Source organism: Aspergillus pseudotamarii, assembly GCF_009193445.1.
Source record: "Aspergillus pseudotamarii strain CBS 117625 unplaced genomic scaffold BDV38scaffold_17, whole genome shotgun sequence".
Lineage (NCBI taxonomy): Eukaryota > Fungi > Ascomycota > Eurotiomycetes > Eurotiales > Aspergillaceae > Aspergillus > Aspergillus pseudotamarii.
Genome location: NW_022475031.1, coordinates 253,041 through 271,890, shown reverse-complemented (window position 1 = coordinate 271,890; position 18,850 = coordinate 253,041). Strand labels below are relative to the sequence as shown.

Sequence of the window (18,850 nt, the reverse complement as noted above, 5' to 3'; positions counted from 1 at the left end):
ACGAGGGGGGAAGAACGATGAACTGGACTCCAGGGTTAACCCACGACGGGCAAAGACGAATCCGTACTTGGCTTGTTCGCATGCTATTCGAATCGCGCAGGGAAGGGTGAGAGCGATGCCTACGCCAACGGCGGAGCCTTGGAGGGCGGCGATGGTGGGCTTGCGGCACCGGTAGATGACGAGGGCCATACGGCCGCCACTGGGTGCTCAATATGTATGTCCGAAGCTTTGTATCTGGATACTTACGGGTCGCGAAAGTCGAGCAGTCGCTCCTTGGCCGGTTTGAATGGCTCCTTCAGGTCGGTGCCAGCACAGAAGATCCTCCCTCTTGCGGTCAACACGACAACCTTGAGGCGTTCATCCACGTCAAACAGGGAGTAGAGCTTCTCAAAAGCGTCCATAAGATGTGTGGAAAATACATTATTCTTGTCTGGTCGGTTCAGTGTCACCACTACTACGGGCGTTGCTACCGGAGCACCCTCCGGATGATGCGAGACCTTGACATCGGTGAGAGGGAGAGTCTCATAGGACCTGGGAATATCAACAGGAGGCGGAGCTGGGATCGTTCTGGCGGTTGTAAATCTTACTGTTTCTCCCGTGGAGATGATTATAAGATCAACATTTGGTTCAATCGCGAGTATGACGTACACTTCCGGTTCTCCCTGCTTAACTTCACACACCTCCAAGACACATACTACCCAAGATATATATATATATAAATAAATAATCAGACATACTACAAAACTACAACTTCGAAAACATCCCCTCCTTCTCAGCCCTAACATCCAACTCCTGGGTCCAGGTACTCCTCGGCTGCGTATACAAAAACCAATAAATCTCCGCCAAATCGGAGGGCTGCATAACATAACGATGCATCTCCTTCAACTTCTCGACTTCACCCTCCCTCTCCCATTTCTTCCGCAACCAGCCCCCAATAATATCACTCTGCACGGGCCCATCCACAATAAGATGCGCAGCATGAATACCCTTACTCTGAAACTCCCTGGTAATAATCTGCGACAGCGCCCGAAGCCCAAATTTCCCCGGTGAGAAACTACTCAACCCAGAACTCCCACGAATGGAACCCGTCGCACCGGTGAAGATAACAGTCCCCGCCCCGGCGGCCAACATATCAGGGAGGACACATTTGGCAGCAAAAAAGGCACCGAACATGTTAATACGAGTGAAATTTTCAAATTCCTCCGACGACGTCTCGATAATAGTCCGCGGACGAATGCGTCTCGACCCGGCATTATAGATGAGAACATGAACCGGACCGAGATCGTCCTTGATGGAAGTGAAGGTCTTGATCACGCTTGCTTCATCTCGCACGTCGGTCACATAGTATTTCGCTGAGTTGGGGTGTGACTCATTGATTGAGTCTTGGATCTTTTGAAGTTTGTCTTCGGTTCGGGCGATCAGGGCTACGCTGAAGCCTTTTGAGGCGAAGTGGCGGGAGACTGCTTCGCCGATGCCTGGGCCAACGCCTACTACGGCCAGCACGGGGTTGTTCTTTGGGTTGTGGGACATGGTGGGTTTGTATTATTGTTGGTTTCTGGGGGATCCGTGGGGTGCGGGGATGGTGGTTGATATATACTTTTTGGGGATGGATGTTGGATGAGATTAAATTGATTAGTATAGTTTTTGTGATCGGTCCCGACGGCCCGAGGCTGCAGATTAGTAAATCGTACTGCAACATCACGTCTTCATGGAGTTATAGAAAATCAATTATAAGAAATAGATGACTGGAGGCTTATTTTTGGTAGATTGCTAGATTTTCATTTTCTCAAATCTTTCGCATTAAGCGAAATATATTGTAGGAGCATCGTGTATATATTTCACACGTAACCGACTCTGAACTACTTATACATTTATCCGTGAAGCCGTGCTTCTGTCATAGGAATTCAGAAAAATGGAAAGAGGGAAGAAAAAGGTAAAAATGGGACGAAGAAGAAACAAGACAGCCGACCACCCTCAATGTCAACTAAGCATATGAATGACTTCCAGGAGGACCTCCTCTAAACCCAGCACACTTGGGATCAGACAGCGGAGTTCTTTTACCGTCACATTTACAAACGCAAGATGGATCGATCGCAAACTCACTAAAGGAGTTCCAGCATTGCTTCCTGTAGAAACAGTCATTATCTTCTGTATGCATGCAAGTTAACCCAGTAAAAGGGAAACTTACGTCAGCTCACAGCCTCCCTCTGAAGTGAAGGGTTTCTCGCGATCCTTGAGCCACTCGCTGTAGGGCTCTCCAAGATAGTCACAGAACACCTCGCGGGGATCATTTCCGGCATGACAATTTCTCTGTTCATTGGTTTGGTTCTCCTTTGGCATCAGAAATCCAAGCCCAGGACCGGCCATGTCGTGAGGGCCACCAGGTTCGGTCGCGTTCTCGGGGCTCCATCTGAGATCTAATCCGTTATCTTTCCATCCCCACTTTTCGTTGAACCAGTTGTTGGTCCAGAACCAGGCGTAGTTATCCGCTGATTAGAGATGATTAGTGTGGAATTATCAGGATAGTCACATTCGTGGATTAACGCACCGTTATACTTGACGCCTACGTTTGGAAGACTTTGTCCATACCATGCAAGGATGTTTGACCACTCAGCACCTTCAACCTTCTACACAAGTTGTCAGCCCGATAACACGTGGTATGGGGATATAGTACATACCCTTGACTTGATTCCAAGGTTAGGATTCTGCGCCTCTAGGTCCATGACTGATAAATTTGGGTTAGGGCCCAGTGGTTCAAATTGGGACAGGGTAGAAACTCACCATGGAATGAAGACCCAAGAAGATCAACGTGAGTCCATTCGTGGGCCAACAAGTGCTCGTAGCTAACCAGGCCAGGTAAACTTTTGACAGGAAACTTCTCGCCTTTTGTTATATCATTCAGGTACTTATGGCGAAAGAATCCATCACAGAAGAACATCTCCAATCCTGTATTGATATGTCCAGTTATACTTCCGGGCCAGCAGATTAAAGTGTATGGAGCCATGAGGGCTTACCACGGTTAGACCTTCTAGTAAACGTGTACCTATTCAGAGTCAGAAAGTACAGGATGTCATGGTCAGGAGATCGTATACATACACTCCCGGGTTAGTACAAGGAGACTGACGCTTAGAGGCGCAGCGATATCTAACCTGATGCTCCCCTGAAGTATTACCTTCGCCAACCTTCCCGAGGCGAGGGAACATATTGACTTGAGTCATAACGTCTAAATCAGGCGCCTGAATTAGTGCATATTTATCTCATCTTATTGGCGGCATCGGCTTACTATGAACTTGGAGGTAGTGAGTCCGATGCTTCTCGTGCTATTGATCGGATGAATTGAGTTAGCAAATAAGAGACTGTTGATAGACATGAGAATTCTGTCTACGGTCGAAACTTACAGCCCACCCCTCTACTCCCGGCGGATCTGCGGCGAAGAAACGCTGCCATCCCGGTGTGTCCATGGGTTTGGTAGTCCGCTTGGTCAATTCTAACATCATTCGGGTAGACTCAACCAGTATATCAAAGTGTTCATCTGAACATTCCATGAGGGCGGTCCACCAGTAGATGCCTTTATATGCATTTTCAATGTCGGTTAGGTTTCTCCAACCTTGTACCGTGGGGAATACTAGGCACAAGGAAAGAAGAAACGCAAAAAGTGGGACTTGAAGCATTCTGAACATGAGATCGCTCGCCATCATAGATCTGTTGTAGAGTAGAGCGACCATGAGAACTCATAATCGATTAGGGTGAGACCATCGGGAATGCATCGTTATAAAAGGATTTTAAGATGAACAGTTCTCTGGGCGCTTAAGCCATCCATGTAAGGTGGCAAATGAAGGATCAATGCGTCTATTGTCATTGGCACGCACAATTGAGATAGGGCCACCGGGCGTCAGAACAAATATCTATTGGAAAGCATCGTTTCGGTGGAACTGCCCTGTCAAGGATGAAATAGGTCTGTGATACTTAAACTACAACCTCACCCGGAGTCGCTATACATTCTCACCAGAGTAGTGGAATAGGGCAATGTGTCTAGTTTTGACTCGAGGTATAATGATAAACACCTGAGAGAATCTTTAATAGAACACCCCATTGTCACAAGTAAGGAGAAACAGTGATGAGATTGTAACAAATTCAAGATACCAGAGGGATGTGTGTCCAGACAGTTTCGGGTCGGGCAATTGTCTTGGCTGTTGTGGTGCTGTTCATCCATCCTCATTGGATGTCTATTCTCTTTCTCGTTCGAGAAACAAAGACATCAGCAACAACCGTGTTTCAAAAAGTTTCTAGCTTCTATTCTTAGGCTTTTATATTGAGCATGGTTGGCACTAGAATTATAAAATACGTGACAGCATTGATTTATCTATATAATCTAGTAATTTGTTTTCGTCATGTGAAATAATAAGCCCTACAATAATGTAACAGCCGCCTGGCTCCTTCGATATGACCCGCTCCCGGCTTAGAAGTCAATGATTAAATAAAAGAAATATCTAGCCTACAATCCCTCCTCGGTTCACTACTAATGGAGCCGGGGTTCCTTCTATCTAATAATTAGCTCGATTTACTATCTGGTGAGTTTCATTCATTTTACCCTCTCATTACCCTTGGTTGGCTACCAGTAATTCTATCCCAATTGATTCATGACGAGTGCAGGTCTCGTCCGCGCCATGTCACTGGTTACTTGCTTGTCAATCAAACAATTACTAGCAATAGCAGCGTTTATATCAATCAGACTTTACTGGTCTACTCTACAGATTTAGCTTTACCAGATACGCTGGCACATAACTAGCTAATATGGCGACATGGAATTAAACTCTCATATGGTCTTATTAGCCTCTATTGATCTGGAGCATTATTTTGGTCTATGCCTCACCAAACGGCCAATTTTCCCTTCTTGTATAGAAAGAAAATGTTAACTTCTCGGTAGTTTAAAATATGAAGGGGATATGATTTCTTCCCTCTGGTGTAGATGTAAATCATTTGAACCTGCTCGGGGGATAGAAGTCCTTAGGAAGCAGGACCTAGGCGATCTTAGCCTGAATACCGTAGATTGATTATCACCGTGGAGTAGGCATACGCCACAGTCAGACCCATGGGCGCTATTCGCCCGCATATTGGTAGGTCTGGAGGCTTATCCTTCAGTAGTTAGCTTGCCCTTAGCACGTACTCACACCGACATGCCTTATACGGCCTGGTGTCTTGGTCTATCACACATCATCTTAACGAACCCTCCCAGCGATAAGACATTATCATGCTACCGCAATCCCATAATTCGAATTGTTGAGATTCCACCGACCATCGAATCAAAACGTAGAGGTGCTGGGCTGTTCCCTCCCATTCTTAGTAGAATCTGGATCCCCATCGGGACCGCAATAGTCCTACCAAATGGGTCATCTGATTAGGAGAATTATGAACTCAACATTCTGCAGTGGATATCCCCACAATCACCGCCACGAACGTACTTATCTGATCCATTGAATTGCATTAACCGTGAATAAGACTAGCGTGCGAGTTCTTAGGGCTCGGTGTATCGGTCGAGCACATGGCCGCGTCATAGGTGGACTAAGGCTGTGGGGTAAGGCTGAGTTTAGATACTCCGCTTACTTAGCAATATCGCCACAATTGCTCCATCGCGATGGGACCGGTCACCAGCATCACAACTTCAGAGAGGAGGTTTATTGCTTGGCGTCATGCTCGTTGTCTATAAAAGGGTGTCAATTTGCACCTCCGTACTGGAAGGTAGATAACCATCTCTCTGAACCATCTTCCTCATTCTTCCTCTCCAATCTATCAAAATCATACACACACACCCACAAACACACATAATGGGTCTCTTCGGTCACCACGAACATCACAAGGGCCCTCAGGGTGGCCCTAGTGGTCACCAAGGAGGAGGTCCTGGCGGTCCTGGTGGCCATGGCGGTCCTGGTGGCCCTGGTGGTCAACATGGAGGTGGCCCCGGTGGTCCTGGCGGTCAGCATGGAGGCGGTCCTGGAAGCCAGCATGGCGGTGGCCCTGGTGGTCCTGGAGGTCATCATGGAGGCGGTCCCGGTGGCCCTGGTGGTGTAAGTCAGTACCTTCGACTTTAGTTCTCATAAGCTAATTCTTGGGATCATTCACAGCACGGTGGGCGGTAAGCGAATCAAACTTACGACCTCGAAGTATACATTGCATGGATGGTATTGGGGCGGGAATTTGACATATCTGGCTATATATAATCCTGGCTTAGAATCTCACCATGGTCCAACGGTTTGATGAAACAATGTATTTCTATTTTATTGCAAATGAAAGATGTATGTGTGTAATGTAGGTCAAGCAGTGTCTTCCTGTGGCGTAGTAGCTGTGTCCAAGGCATTTATTCCCTTAAGAGGACGTGCACTATTTTTCCAGCAGATACTTGAAGGCGCCAGCGTATCTGTGGTGCTCTGCCTCTGAATAGCCTTTCACGGGGTACCAACGGTGGTGCCGAAGTTTCCACCGTCCAGCCCGATTCCGGATAGGATAGCATTGACGACTCCTCCGATACCTTCACCAGCCATGGCGCCAGCTGCCACAGCATAGGCATACTTTTCAAACCCGTCAGGCCACTTCTTCTTCCATACGGAGGCAATCACGGCTCCAATGAGCATTGCCGTTCCGTATTGCGTCGACGGTAGCGTGAACGCCATCGCCATAATCATCATATTGGGGTAATAAGGCTGTATTCTGTTCCATTTACTGGTGCAGAGATTCTTCACCAGCACCATCGCGCTGGCCAATACCGCCATGGCTATGGAAAACACCCAGCTACTTCGTGGTATTGGAGATTCGGGCCTTGTCACGGCGAGGACGATGGCACGCCAGGCGGCGACACCGGGTGCTGGGAACTCACACTGGTGATCCCCACCATCTCCAGCAGTGTCTTCGGTTGACAGAATGCAGGGGTACGCAGAAGCGAAGATAAGGAACATGGTAGGGGCCACAAGGGCAGCAACTAGTGTTCCTATCATCTGTGCGGCGTATTGGAGACGTGGTGATGTACCTAGAAGAAAACCCACGCGGAAATCGCCCATAAGATCTAGATGGATGTCAGGATCTATTTTCCATTCATCATTATTCCCTTAGGCGTCGGGTGAAGATCATACCGCATGCCTGATTCGCCCCAATATTGGTGAGAGCCCCGCCGAGTAGGTTTAAGCGCTGCGCACTGTCGATGCTTGCGGACCCTTGCGTAGTCACCCCGAGGACAACTTGTGTCACTTTGGAGAGAGATGAGAGTGGTACAGTGTCTGTTGTACTTGTCAGCCTAAGACTTATGGGTATGCTTATGGCAAATAGGTTTCAGACCTGTCGCTCCCGAAGCGTGAATCGCGAGTAGTGAAAGAAGAAACGCCAAGGTAAGCGCAAGTAACGTCTCTGCGACAGACATTTCGAATTGCACGCTCGTGATAAAGCAAGTAACAACTATTACCACTACTAGCCCGGGGAACCACATCCACAATCGGATGTTGTCTTCATTGGCAGGAATCTTCTCCCCGCCAATGGAGGTATAAGCGTACCCCTTCTGCCGTCGTGTCTTGAATGCTTGCCATAAACCGCGGGAGGCTATCCAGATAACCCGCCATTGGCAGAATAGTTCTACAGAAGCAGTAAGCATGGCTCATGGCTGTAACTTCGACGATGGATAAGGTGCAGAGATCCTACCCGTAAACGCCGCCGCGATCATACACACAACTCCTGGCCACAGGAGCCAGTATCGAGGGCTGGGATGCTGAGCATCTGCAAACTCCGCTGACAAGGAGAAGTAGGAGACCAGCCCATCAGCCGAGGCTGCCTCCTTTCCGAACGCTAATCCATGAGACACCAGGTAGGGCCCTATGATACCCCTACGCGAGAGTTCATAAGTATAGATCCTCAATGAGTATGAGTTGGCGTAGTAACTGCAGTTTATTCTTACCAAGCGAGGATTGAGCCAAGAACGAAGGAGGCAGCAACATTCATACCAACCAGCATTCCAGACCCGATGAAAGCCGGGGTCCATTCAATAAACCAGCCCCAGCTTTCTATAGCCATGGCTGTGTCTGCCATGAAGCCAGTTGACGCGATCCAAGTGAAGATATGCCAATCCTTCATGGCAGGGAGAGGTCAGCATTTTGTCCTAATTAATGTCTTATAATGGGGCGATTGTCGGACTACGGCAAACATACCCATAAGATACCAATGGCATATTGAGACACCACACGCAGCAGCATAGCGAAGATGAAGCTGTACGCCAAAGTTCGCATTTTCTGTCGGGCTTCGTACGCACCACTAGCTGCAAGATGCATACCGCGAATGGTGATCGCCGTTGCCGACGAGGAAGGAAATAGAAGTCCGAGTTCTCTTGCCACTTGAAAGATGAAAAACTTGCGCACTGCGGCATCAACTTTAGGTCAACTAATTGTCGCTTTTTCTAAATGGTATAAGGGTGGACAGCCAATCGCGTACAGGGAGCTGCAGAGAGGAGACCAAAGTATCCTCCAGCTGCGGTAATAGCTACTAAACGTGCAAAGTCCTTACTGGGGGTAGTGAGTAATCCCAGTTGATACAATGCGGGTATGGCGGAGACGAAGACATTGGATAATCCTCCAGCGGCGGTAGCCGCAGTCTGGACGATATTATTTTCCTGAGGTCCAAAGTGCTGGCTGTGGTATCCCAGAGAAGACAAATACGACGTCAATGGCTGCAGCACTGCAAAGCCAATGATGGACTAGGAAAGGAGTTAACGGACTGGACCAAGATGCAGACCACAGTGAGAGCACACTGTCAGTGTCGTATCCTACCCCGAAAATATTGGCAGAGTCCGTCCAGCCCGCCTTGAGTCCGAGATACAGATTGGAGGCGTTCACAAGCGTTCCACACAAGCAACCCACGATTAGGGCACGAAAGGTGAGGATGCTCCCTGTTGCTGGCTCAACGTCACCAAATGGTTCAAAAGGGTCTGTGGGTAAGGCAGCGTCCTCTTCCTCATCTTCATCGGTGGATATCGAACTTGCTCTTTGTCTTGTCCCATTCTCTCCAGTCCGATGAACTTCTCGCATATCCGTCAATTCAATTGGCTGACTTCCGGTCGGGCGCGCATAGTCGGACATGACGACGCACTCACTTCAGTCTATCGCCAAGACAGACCTAAACAGCGGATACTGGCAGGGAAGTAGATGTTTGCTGAAACAAGACAAGAGCCTAACTGCAGAATGTCGAGAGCATGATATTCTCAAATCATAAAACCTATGATTCGGCTGAGGTTATCCTGTCAGCCCGAAAAGAAAGACAGCATCACAATGAAGGTGATCGATCTCCAGGCTTTGTCCATGTACAGAGCATTACGTGTTCGATTAACTCTGCTTATGGCGGGCCCCGCCGCTTTAATGTGGCTTTACCGCTCTTGGAGCGATCGGCGCACGTCCATAACACTGCATGACACGCACCAGATGCCTTATCAACACCCGGTTCTCACCTGCCAGGATATCTTACCCATTTGTTTGATCCACAAGCCTGCAAAGTTCGCAACTAACTCGTAAGAATAATACATCCATATCTCTAGCTTCAGTATATAAGAAATGAAAGGAATGCTCTAGTATACGAAGTACCAACCAACATACTGACGTTCATGCAATATCATAGAAAACACACAGAGAGTGAATGGCTCGATAAAGTTGAACCTCGCCCGCCCTAATTCAAGTGTCCATCTAAGTCCCGATCTCAAACAAAAAAAAAGTCAACCCATGAAGATAGGTTTATAAGGTGATGTCACCATCGTAGTGACACTTCTTCACCGTCTGTGTTCCTGTCTCTGTGTTGCACAGCCACTTGGTGCCCGGGGCATGGCCACTTCCATTGTCATTGAGGGTGAACGAGACTTTCTCAGTCCCGTTAACTCGTTGGAGCTGCAAGGTGAAGACGGAAATATCATTCACGCCGCCCGGAAACTGGACATAGTAGGCGCTGTCGCTGGTACGAGCGCCTTCAAGAGGGCTTCCGGGACGATGCCTGTATATAATTGTCACTTGGGTTGTTAGTCAGAAAAGGGGGAAGTGAGAATACCAGATCACATTGGCGCCGGTCACATCGTTGTAGTTAGGATCGTTCAGTTTGAAGGTAATGTACCCCTGCTGATCAATCTGAGAGGCGAAAAGGCCGCTGATAGTAATGGGTTTCTCGGCTCTCTTGGCAGGCATAGCCAGAGCAGTACCGGTGGCCAGGAGGAAGGAGCAGATAGTGGTAGGCTTCATTTTGTCGGACGGCTGAATTTGTCAAGTGATGATATAATAAAATAGGTGGATTGAAGAGTGATTAACCGATTGTGAGGTGAGTTGTAGTGTTGATGATACTAGTCTGTTCAGTGCGAAGATTGACTGTCTTTATAGCTTAGAGACTTCGTATTGCGATTCTCGAGATAATGACTCAAGACAGCCTGTTAGATGGGGACGCGCACACTGTTACGCTCAGCCCGCTTGCTGTCTCGGTGAAGAGTATACGGATCTTGAGCTCGAGAGGCTGTGCTGAATGTCATAGGAGCAGCATCACAATCCTTTCTCAGGCCTCCCAAACATCACAATTTATAATGGAGGACTCAGTCTACGAGTGTATCCAACCAAAGTAGTTCTGACAGTTTAGCTGCTGATCCAACGGCATCTGAATTGTGTGGCTGCCACAGTAGCAATGTGATGTCGCAACCCTAGTACTGACGGAGTTAGTCTGAGGCGAAGCTTTGTGAATTCGTCCTCTAGGCGTCCCATCATTTCTTCTAGGCTGAAGTTAAGACAGAAATAAGCATTCTTAATTTAGGAGAACCGAAAGCTCCGATCCATCGCCTGGCAGCGATTGAACCTCGTAGGGCGAGAAGGTGCCTAAATTGAGGACATGGAATTAATTTTAGCAACAAGGTGGCAGGCAGTCAAATACTCGATTCAGACCTCTAAGACTTGGGATTTGGAATCTCGTGGATCCTGCGGGTGGCCTAATAATTATAGACACCCGAGGCCAGATGACATTACAACAGTGTAGAGCCCACGCACTTTTCACCTTTTCCACGCTCCCAGATCAATCAACACACACAAAGCGGCGCAAAGTCGGACCAATACGGAAACAATAAAGACCACTGGAGTTCTTCTTTAATAACTCCTTTGGGATAGTTCCCTTGCCCATGGCTGTCAGCTAGTGGAGATCTTATTAGATCGGTCAATTTACTTCTGGCACTTTGGTCAGGGTCTATCCCGAGTCCGCTGCGAATACTACCAGTCTCGCAGGGCACAAAAGAAACACTTCGAAAGGTATCTGCAGTCCTCCAGATCAAAAGATCCGTGGAAAGAGGAGCAAAGAAAAACCAAGGAGCTGAAAACAAGCAATAGGCGATCCGACTGGCGTGAGTGGATCTCTCCGCAGGGTCCGTTCAACTCGTATCGCAATCGTACTTTAGCGCGGGAACTATTGATGCAAGCTGACGAACCGAACCAAGCAAACAAAAGGCAGGCATTTCTGCTTACTGGTATTCTTTTCTTACCCCGCACGATTCGCCCTTGCGTCACGGTTGATGGACAGAATTCTCAAGTCGGATGTGTTCTTTCCTTTTGCAAGATGGTGGAACAGTCTAGAGCATGATTGATGTTCGTTATTTTCACGATGGCTCGAAACTCAATCTATAGAGTTCTGCTCGTGTGGATCACCACCTTTGGTTACTTATTCGGCATCACCCGAGCCGAGCCGGTTCAATACTGCAAATATGGATACAAAGGGAAGGAAGAAAATGGCGACGTGGACTTTTGCATGGCCGTCGCCATGCACGAGAATCAATCTTCGAATGCCTATGACATGTATTTGTCCATGACTGTCACGCGAGGGTCGGACCTTGGTTGGACTGCGATCGGGACCGGTTCTGTGATGGCTGGCTCGTTGATGACCATCGTCTACGGCGAGCCTCTTACCGGAGAGCCTCCAGTTGTCAGCATAAGGACGGCAGCTGCACATCACCAGCCTAAGCTGATAACCAAAGAGCAAACGGGTGGTGCAGATTTTCGGGTTCTCCGGGCAGAATGGCAGGCTATGGAAGAAGACGGCACGCTTACTACGCTATCATCCTCGTCATATGCGTATGTCGCGGAAGTGAGTCTCGTCTGCTATTCCTGTAATCTGTGGCCGGCAAAAGGCAGAGGTAGCAGTAAGATTTCCGCAACGGCAACGTCTCTCCCCTGGATCTGGGCATGGAATGAGGACCAGGAAATCTCATCGCTCTCCGACGATGCCCATCTCAACGGACACAGGCACCGTCGCGGAAATGGTGGATGGGGCGAATTCTATGTGGACATGTCGCGGTCCCTTAGGACCGCTGAGAACCCTCCACCTGTCCCATCGATTCAATCTGGGGTTCGCACTCTAGGAACCTCTGATATACCTATCGACAGGAGTAAACCATCCACACTGTTTAACAAGGGGGCTATACATGGCTTCCTAATGGGAATAGCATTCCTAGTTATCTTTCCACTAGGAGTGTTGGCCATGCGCTCACAATCCAGCAAGTCATTTAAATATCACTGGATTATTCAGTTCATTGCCTCCCTCTGCACTGGTACAGGTGCGATTATTGGCATCATCATGAGCCATGGGTCATTCAACTCCCCTCACCAGATGGCCGGGCTGCTGGTATCAGGTGTGCTTGGTCTTCAAGCGTTTCTCGGGTGGAGACACCATGTAATATTTGTACGAGTCAGACATCGAACCTGGATCTCGCACGCGCACATCTGGGCCGGAAGACTCATTATGATTGTTGGCTGGGCGAACTTTCTCAGTGGCATGCTTTTTGTAGCAACTGGCCAGTTCTGGATTATCCTAGTGTCTGCAATCATTGTCGGAGAAATCGTCGGCCTCACCTTCTGGGTTTGGAGCTGTAATAGGCACACATCCCGCCAGTCTACTCCTGAGGCATCGGAGCCCAATATTACATGGCGAGGGGAGCGGGACGGGGAATATTTCGCAGTAGGTGAAGATGAGGAAACGGAGATGAACGAAATGGGCGATCATGACAAGCATGAGAGTAGTCCGTATGACCCCATGCTTCCCCGACATGGTTCGCATTAAATTTTGGACAGTGGCATGTTGTCTAGCTGTTCGATTCAGCGGCATGCTTTGACATCCAACGTAGCAAAGCAAACATTAGTCTCTGAAAAGAGACTCAAGAATGATACTCTGCCTTTTCTTTCAATCAATCTGGCACAAGTTGAAATCTAGTAACTTTCCAATTTAAACCAAAAAGTCTCCACCTTTGCCAGTTTCTGATTTCTTCTCCCATATGGTAAGGGAAACAAGACCACCAGCCCAAGGTTATACTAGTTAAGGACACAGGCCAACGCAACACCGCCGTAACCCTTACTATACTTCCACAACCTTCAAGCCCTCATAGCGAACATGTCCTCACATTGACTTCAATACAATAAAGTCTACATTCACACACTGACAACCCCTCCTCAAGAACCATCTTCCACAATAAACAAAGTACAAAGTACAAAATCCAACAAACCACCCTCAACCCTACACCTTCCCCCTCAGCTCAAACTGCTGATCAACAACATCGCCAACCATACTCTCCAATCCCTTAAACACGATCCCCAACTCCCTCTCCGCCCTGCCTGCATCCACCCTATAACTTATATTACCACCATCAACATCCTTCAACCCAAACCCAACCCCAGGATACCTCCCCTCCAAGAAACCCTTAACATCCCCCCAAGACCTCGTCTCCGCCGCCAACAAGTACGACCTGAACCCCTTCACACCGTCCTCCAAAATCCGCACATGCGCATTAGCAACATCATCAACATGCACGCCATTGAACTGCGGGGAGCCCGGCGTCTCAGAGAAGAGAGACTGGAAAAGCGAGCCGCAGGATCCGCCGAGTTGGTCGGCGGCTTCTTGGACAAGACTGCGGCCGTAGACGAAGACGGGGTGGAGGGTTATTATGTCGAAACTGGGGTTGGTGGTCGAGTGGAAGTCGAGTGTGGCTTTCTGGGCGGCGAGTTTGCTAGCGTGGTATTGGCCCATTGGGGGGAGGGTTGGGATTATGGTGTCCGGGGGGAGGTTGTAACTTATTTCGTTGTCCTCTGTTTTTTTTCTATATCAGTACCATTGGGCTGTATGGCAGAAGGATGCTGAAGGAGAGGAAGGTGATATTGGGGCGAGGGAAGGGAGAGGGAGAGGGGGATGAGCTTACCTCTGACGACCAGTCCGTCCTTGAGCTCTCCCAACGAAACTAGCGATAGTACAGATCCTGTAACTACCACCTTCTTGACACTCGGTACCTTTGCCGCAGACTCTAGAATAGCGACTGTTCCTCGCTTGGCGGGAGTAACCAGATCATCACTACCCGGGTTGGGCAATGGGGAGGCCAGATGCAGAACATACTCCACACCTTGTAATGCCTCGTCAAAGCATCCAGAGACGGTAATATCCGGTACGATCACAAACTCCAACTGCTTCTCATAGTCGGCAAAGATACGACGAAGCTTATCAGCTTGCTCCTCGCGACGGATGGTGAGACGAGCGCGGTAGCCCGCTTGCAAAACATGCAATGCGACCTGCGAGCCGATAAAGCCTGTCGCGCCGGTGATGAGTGCTAGGGCCATGGTGGTTGGTTATTCTGAATATGTGTCTAACAGAAATAGATGCTACTTGTTAGAAACCATGGATGGCTTTGGACTATTTATTATTGTATTCGTTATTTCTATGCTGTTCTTTGCGCTGACAAACGGTGCTTCTTCTATGATCATTAATCAGTCAACAGCCGAATTTTAATCGGTAAATGTGTTTTTTTGGTTTAGTGATGTACAGCTATGTCGCTATGCCCAATCTAAGCAGATGTCTAATCCATACTATGGAAACTAGGGTATCTGATACTCCACACAAGCTTGATCTTCTATAATCATCTAGAGTGATGGGGGCTGGTCCGATGCGTAAGCCCTAATTACTGTATCAGGATATGAATATCTCATACCTACTTATGAGGATTAGTGATCAACAACCGTAACCTCGGATCGTCTCCGCATTCAGGGCGGCGTCAGTATGGACTATAGACAGAATAATGCAGCTGAGGATCTTTATAAATAGGGTCATGACAACAATGTCTTGACAGCCAGGTCAACATCTTAACTCCACTACTACATACATACAATATCCACATCCCTCCACAAGCAGAGCCATCAACGAAATGTCCGCCCTCCGTGCAGCAGTATACATCGCCCCACCGACTCCCTTCAAAACGCCGGGAAAAGGAAGCGGCGGTGGTCTCTGGTCCCCCATTTCCTGCACCCTGGTCTACTCAGCCACCGAGGCCGTGCTGGTGGACACACCCATCACCATCAAGCAGACACAGGACCTGATCGCCTGGATCGACCGCATCGCGCCGAAGCGGAAGCTGTCGTACATTTACATCACGCATGGTCATGGCGATCACTTCTTCGGTCTTCCACTGCTGCTTCAGCGCTTTCCAGAGGCCAAGCCGGTGGCTACGGCCGCCACGGTGCAGCATATGAAGCAGCAGGTCGAAGAGAAGAACTATCAAGCTCAATGGGAATCGCGATTCCCGGGAGAGATCGCGAGACCGTTCGTCTTGGCGCAGCCGCTACCGGGAAGCAACGAGTTTAAGCTGCAAGACAGATGGCGGTTCCAGGCGATCGAGGCTGGACACTCGGACACTTACGATTCCACCGCGTTGTGGGTCCCCGACCTGCGACTGGCCATTTGTGGAGATGTGGTGTATGGGCAGGTACACCAAATGTTATTTGAGGCGAATACCGCCGCCAAGCGAGAGGAGTGGATTAGAGCGGTGGAGAAGATCGAGGCTCTAGATCCGTTGTATGTAGTACCTGGCCATTGCCAGGAGGGGGAAGTTTTGGGCCGCTGGCACCTCGCCAACACAAAGCAGTATATCAGAGATTTTGCGGATGTGTTAGAGAAGAAGCCCAAGTCTCCTAGGGAGATTGTGGAAGAGATGACCAAGCTGTATCCCGATCGATACAACACCGGTGCACTTATCATGGGTGCCATGGGCTATTTTCAAACATTAAAGGCATCTCGAATTTGAGATTAATGTATGTACATTGAGTGAAGGATTTGGAGTAACCTCAATCGGAGCTAGTTGTGCCGAATCTGTAGCTGCTCACTGGAGACTGAAGACAGCTTCTACGGGACTGTCCCTGGAGTATGCAACATAGCCCACAATGTATTCTAACAGAGGCTCAGGGGCAGTCCACCAGCTGCAGGTCAATGCTGCCTGTGAGGTCAAGTGGCGACCAAGGCCTCCGATGCTTCGACAGCCCTACCCTGAACTAACGAGGACTGGCTGTGCTCGTACATGTATCGGTCACCCGGTATATCTGTTCAGAAAGCTAGGCGGGTATGTGATCCTCACATGGATACCTGAAGGGCTCGGTGGGGTAAGGCTCTGTGCTGTCCACTCAATGCCACACGCTGACCCGCTCTCCAGGAGCAACGGATACCGTCGAGATGTGGAGGCGCTGGACGATATGTTTATAGCGGACCACACTTAAGAACTCGGGTATCAAAACGGCAATCATAAAGCATAAAACTGATGATGGGAGAGTTTGATACTAATTACTTCTGAGCTTTCATGTCCATACCGAGGCGCGCAGAGCATTGTCCACATCGGAGCGTCGAAATCCCGGTGTGCGCCCCAAACATATGCCTCTACTAATCAAAGCTGTTACCAACGTTAGAGAGTCGTCTCGATAAACAAAGAAACCAAAGGACCTTACTTTGAGTGAAACGGGTGACGTTGATGGCCGTCCGGGACGGCTTTCGGTCCATGTCCGAGGGGGCCGAGGAGAACAAATGCACTCCTTTCTCGCGGAGATAGCCCGCCAGGTCTTGCATGTCAAACCAATCTCCCTCCATCTCCTGTCTGATGTCGGGCGAAAATCGCGCGAGAGGATCGTGGATCGTGGCGCATTGCTGGTATCGGCATAAAGGTTTTTCACCTTCCTGAGCTTGGCCGGTGGATCGTGCATAGTGGGTGCCAGCACCCCCAAGCTTGAAGAACGGGACCCCCGCATAGCATTCCTCCAATCGTTTCTGACTCAATTTAGCGTGCAACAACGCTTCGAAGGCTGCAGTCAGATGAGGACGGTCCATGAGGGTAAAAAGAAACCGGAACGGTCGTTCTATGCGAGACATCGGAACAGACGGATTCGAGAGCACCAAGTACCCTTGATATACACAAGCCAGGTGTAATTGTTCGATGAAGAGAGAAATATCCATAGCAGAAGGCTCTAAGGGCTCGGACAGAGGAGGTGAAATAGGCTTCGGGGGTCCACTCTCGGGGGGCGTGGTCTGTTCGGCGTGAGTACTCGGGCTCGTATTTTGATCTATTGGCGTGCTGTCCGGTCCCGCCGAAGTCGACGAGGTGGTGTCCTCGCCGTGCGATGAGGTGTCCGGACTCTCGGGTTCGCCATCCTTACTGGCCTCCTTTGCCAATGCCAAACATGTTTGCACGGTATCGCGTAAATGACTCGCGATATCGGGATGCGAGGCGAGAGCCCCCGACTGCACGAGATTATCGCTGAAGGAGACGACTGCCGAGCTCATTTTCTCCAAGGTCGCTTCCAATTGAGAAATCCGACCCTTGAGGGAGGTAATGTTGGCTTCCTTGCGAGAACGGTAAGCACGTTGTGCCAGGCGGATTTGCATTCGACGTCGCTATTTGACTCTTTTTGTCAGCCAACCGTTCACAAAGAGGTGACATCACCATCGTCGACGCACTTCTTCTGGGTCCTCGCCCATTCGAGTGTCCATCGTTTTACGCGGGCGACCACGCTTCTTAGACGCCGGTGCACCCGTTGACTCGTTCAGTTGACGTTTCGTGGCCTTCTGTGTGGTCTGAGACGATCGTTGCGTGTCATTAGGTGGCGTCCGTCGGTCCAAATTCATCGTGCGCTCTCCGTCCGCGGCGGACCCTGGAAGGAGAAACCCATTTGGTACGGGCAATGGAGCATGGTAGCCCTCCGGGGAAAACTGTGCGTGCGGATAAAATGGTTCGGGAATGGGATAGGAGGAAGCGGACAGGAGGGAAGTGAGCTGTGAGGTTGCGAGAGAGCTCTCCAGCAGCGACGGTCGGAAGCGTGGAGATAGCAAAACTTTCTGGTAAATCTCATCCCACGGCAGGAGAGGAGCGTCGGGATCACCAAAACTCTCGTACGTCTGGAGCTGCATGCCTCCATCCATGATGCTGTGATGGAAGATGAAATACGATGAAGATCGATTCAGATCCGTTCGAGAAGCAGGAAACGGTACGATCGATATGATCGGAGGAGAGATTTAATCATCATCAGGCCAGTCGGAGGAACTACTTTTAGAATGGCCGTTAGCGTGAGCGTCCGGCGTGTCGGGAGCCATTGCCACGCTGCAGTGATTGGGCGATGGGCAAATAGAGCCAATCCTGGTGCGATTTTAGGTTGCGAAATCCCTCAACTTTAAACATTCATGTTCATGAAACCCTGGCTTCCCGAACCTGATTCGCGAGCGGGACGTTCGGCTCGGAGTGTTCACTAATCAATTAAATCTCTCCTTTTCGATTATTCCACCCCTCCGACTGCCAAGAACCTTCGGTCCCCCTTCTAGAAGACAATGTAGATCGTTTGAACTTTTTTATTTGGTATTTGGTCGCGCTCAGTTATACATACATCAGTCATGAACATGCACGTTGAGTCATGTTGGGCAATTTCCCCCGCTAGTCCCAAAATCAACTGCGATGGCGTTGAAAGCCGTTTTTGATATAAAACAGAACCTACTCCAAAAGACTATTACATTACGTCAAATATGGGGCGGA

The 18,850-nt window shown here is 49.3% G+C and overlaps 9 protein-coding genes across 9 annotated transcripts; 2 read left to right on the top strand and 7 right to left on the bottom strand.

Moving 5' to 3' along the window:
- Positions 1-652: 652 nt before the first annotated feature.
- On the bottom strand, positions 653-1,576 carry BDV38DRAFT_242944 (SDR family oxidoreductase). Its single transcript, XM_032054163.1, has one exon. The coding sequence runs from the start codon at positions 1,528-1,530 to the stop codon at positions 745-747; it is 786 nt and encodes a 261-aa protein (XP_031915243.1). The 5' UTR covers positions 1,531-1,576; the 3' UTR covers positions 653-744.
- Positions 1,577-1,819: 243 nt separating this feature from the next.
- BDV38DRAFT_242943 (uncharacterized protein) lies at positions 1,820-4,047 on the bottom strand. The gene is made up of 9 exons (XM_032054162.1): positions 3,399-4,047; positions 3,284-3,320; positions 3,097-3,223; positions 3,015-3,043; positions 2,782-2,946; positions 2,679-2,725; positions 2,549-2,627; positions 2,189-2,489; positions 1,820-2,126 (listed from the first exon to the last, which is right to left on the bottom strand). The coding sequence occupies exons 1-9, from the start codon at positions 3,723-3,725 to the stop codon at positions 1,985-1,987; spliced, it is 1,254 nt and encodes a 417-aa protein (XP_031915242.1). The 5' UTR covers positions 3,726-4,047; the 3' UTR covers positions 1,820-1,984.
- Positions 4,048-5,010: 963 nt separating this feature from the next.
- Positions 5,011-6,351, bottom strand: BDV38DRAFT_242941 (uncharacterized protein). Its single transcript, XM_032054161.1, has 2 exons — positions 6,123-6,351; positions 5,011-6,065 (listed from the first exon to the last, which is right to left on the bottom strand). The coding sequence occupies exon 2, from the start codon at positions 6,036-6,038 to the stop codon at positions 5,715-5,717; it is 324 nt and encodes a 107-aa protein (XP_031915241.1). The 5' UTR covers positions 6,039-6,065; positions 6,123-6,351; the 3' UTR covers positions 5,011-5,714.
- Positions 6,352-6,443: 92 nt separating this feature from the next.
- BDV38DRAFT_270042 (OPT oligopeptide transporter protein-domain-containing protein) lies at positions 6,444-9,110 on the bottom strand (the record flags this gene model as incomplete). Its single annotated transcript, XM_032057075.1, has 8 exons — positions 6,444-7,057; positions 7,125-7,268; positions 7,327-7,617; positions 7,684-7,865; positions 7,937-8,106; positions 8,187-8,392; positions 8,467-8,728; positions 8,802-9,110. The coding sequence occupies 8 exons, from the start codon at positions 9,108-9,110 to the stop codon at positions 6,444-6,446; spliced, it is 2,178 nt and encodes a 725-aa protein (XP_031915240.1).
- A 645-nt stretch (positions 9,111-9,755) lies between these two features.
- On the bottom strand, positions 9,756-10,250 carry BDV38DRAFT_281343 (uncharacterized protein; the record flags this gene model as incomplete). The annotated part of the gene is made up of 2 exons (XM_032059521.1): positions 9,756-10,008; positions 10,063-10,250. The coding sequence occupies 2 exons, from the start codon at positions 10,248-10,250 to the stop codon at positions 9,756-9,758; spliced, it is 441 nt and encodes a 146-aa protein (XP_031915239.1).
- Positions 10,251-10,936: 686 nt separating this feature from the next.
- On the top strand, positions 10,937-13,594 carry BDV38DRAFT_54575 (cytochrome and DOMON domain-containing protein). The gene has a single exon (XM_032063527.1). The coding sequence runs from the start codon at positions 11,623-11,625 to the stop codon at positions 13,090-13,092; it is 1,470 nt and encodes a 489-aa protein (XP_031915238.1). The 5' UTR covers positions 10,937-11,622; the 3' UTR covers positions 13,093-13,594.
- On the bottom strand, positions 13,318-14,652 carry BDV38DRAFT_54569 (uncharacterized protein). Its single transcript, XM_032063526.1, has 2 exons — positions 14,222-14,652; positions 13,318-14,111 (listed from the first exon to the last, which is right to left on the bottom strand). The coding sequence occupies exons 1-2, from the start codon at positions 14,631-14,633 to the stop codon at positions 13,543-13,545; spliced, it is 981 nt and encodes a 326-aa protein (XP_031915237.1). The 5' UTR covers positions 14,634-14,652; the 3' UTR covers positions 13,318-13,542.
- A 144-nt stretch (positions 14,653-14,796) lies between these two features.
- Positions 14,797-16,403, top strand: BDV38DRAFT_54560 (MBL fold metallo-hydrolase). The gene has a single exon (XM_032063524.1). The coding sequence runs from the start codon at positions 15,215-15,217 to the stop codon at positions 16,088-16,090; it is 876 nt and encodes a 291-aa protein (XP_031915236.1). The 5' UTR covers positions 14,797-15,214; the 3' UTR covers positions 16,091-16,403.
- On the bottom strand, positions 16,363-18,542 carry BDV38DRAFT_54562 (uncharacterized protein). Its single transcript, XM_032063525.1, has 3 exons — positions 17,785-18,542; positions 16,782-17,721; positions 16,363-16,726 (listed from the first exon to the last, which is right to left on the bottom strand). Exons 1-3 carry the CDS (start codon positions 18,244-18,246, stop codon positions 16,635-16,637), a joined length of 1,494 nt encoding a protein of 497 aa, XP_031915235.1. The 5' UTR covers positions 18,247-18,542; the 3' UTR covers positions 16,363-16,634.
- Positions 18,543-18,850: the final 308 nt, after the last annotated feature.

Excerpts from the sequence above, each read along its gene's own strand:
- BDV38DRAFT_242944 (XM_032054163.1), bottom strand. The coding sequence starts at position 1,530 with ATGTCCCACAACCCAAAGAACAACCCCGTGCTGGCCGTAGTAGGCGTT.
- BDV38DRAFT_242943 (XM_032054162.1), bottom strand. The coding sequence starts at position 3,725 with ATGGTCGCTCTACTCTACAACAGATCTATGATGGCGAGCGATCTCATG. Across the intron at positions 3,321-3,398 it reads CGGGAGTAGAGGGGTGGGCT|CACGAGAAGCATCGGACTCA; the intron begins GTAAGTTTCGAC and ends TCCGATCAATAG. Across the intron at positions 3,224-3,283 it reads TCACTACCTCCAAGTTCATA|ACGTTATGACTCAAGTCAAT; the intron begins GTAAGCCGATGC and ends CGCCTGATTTAG.
- BDV38DRAFT_242941 (XM_032054161.1), bottom strand. The coding sequence starts at position 6,038 with ATGATGACCTCCAGGACCACCAGGGCCACCGCCATGCTGGCTTCCAGG.
- BDV38DRAFT_54575 (XM_032063527.1), top strand. The coding sequence starts at position 11,623 with ATGTTCGTTATTTTCACGATGGCTCGAAACTCAATCTATAGAGTTCTG.
- BDV38DRAFT_54569 (XM_032063526.1), bottom strand. The coding sequence starts at position 14,633 with ATGGCCCTAGCACTCATCACCGGCGCGACAGGCTTTATCGGCTCGCAG. Across the intron at positions 14,112-14,221 it reads GGACGGACTGGTCGTCAGAG|AGGACAACGAAATAAGTTAC; the intron begins GTAAGCTCATCC and ends GAAAAAAAACAG.
- BDV38DRAFT_54560 (XM_032063524.1), top strand. The coding sequence starts at position 15,215 with ATGTCCGCCCTCCGTGCAGCAGTATACATCGCCCCACCGACTCCCTTC.
- BDV38DRAFT_54562 (XM_032063525.1), bottom strand. The coding sequence starts at position 18,246 with ATGGATGGAGGCATGCAGCTCCAGACGTACGAGAGTTTTGGTGATCCC. Across the intron at positions 17,722-17,784 it reads TGGGCGAGGACCCAGAAGAA|CGACGTCGAATGCAAATCCG; the intron begins GTGCGTCGACGA and ends AGAGTCAAATAG. Across the intron at positions 16,727-16,781 it reads CGTCACCCGTTTCACTCAAA|CTTTGATTAGTAGAGGCATA; the intron begins GTAAGGTCCTTT and ends CGTTGGTAACAG.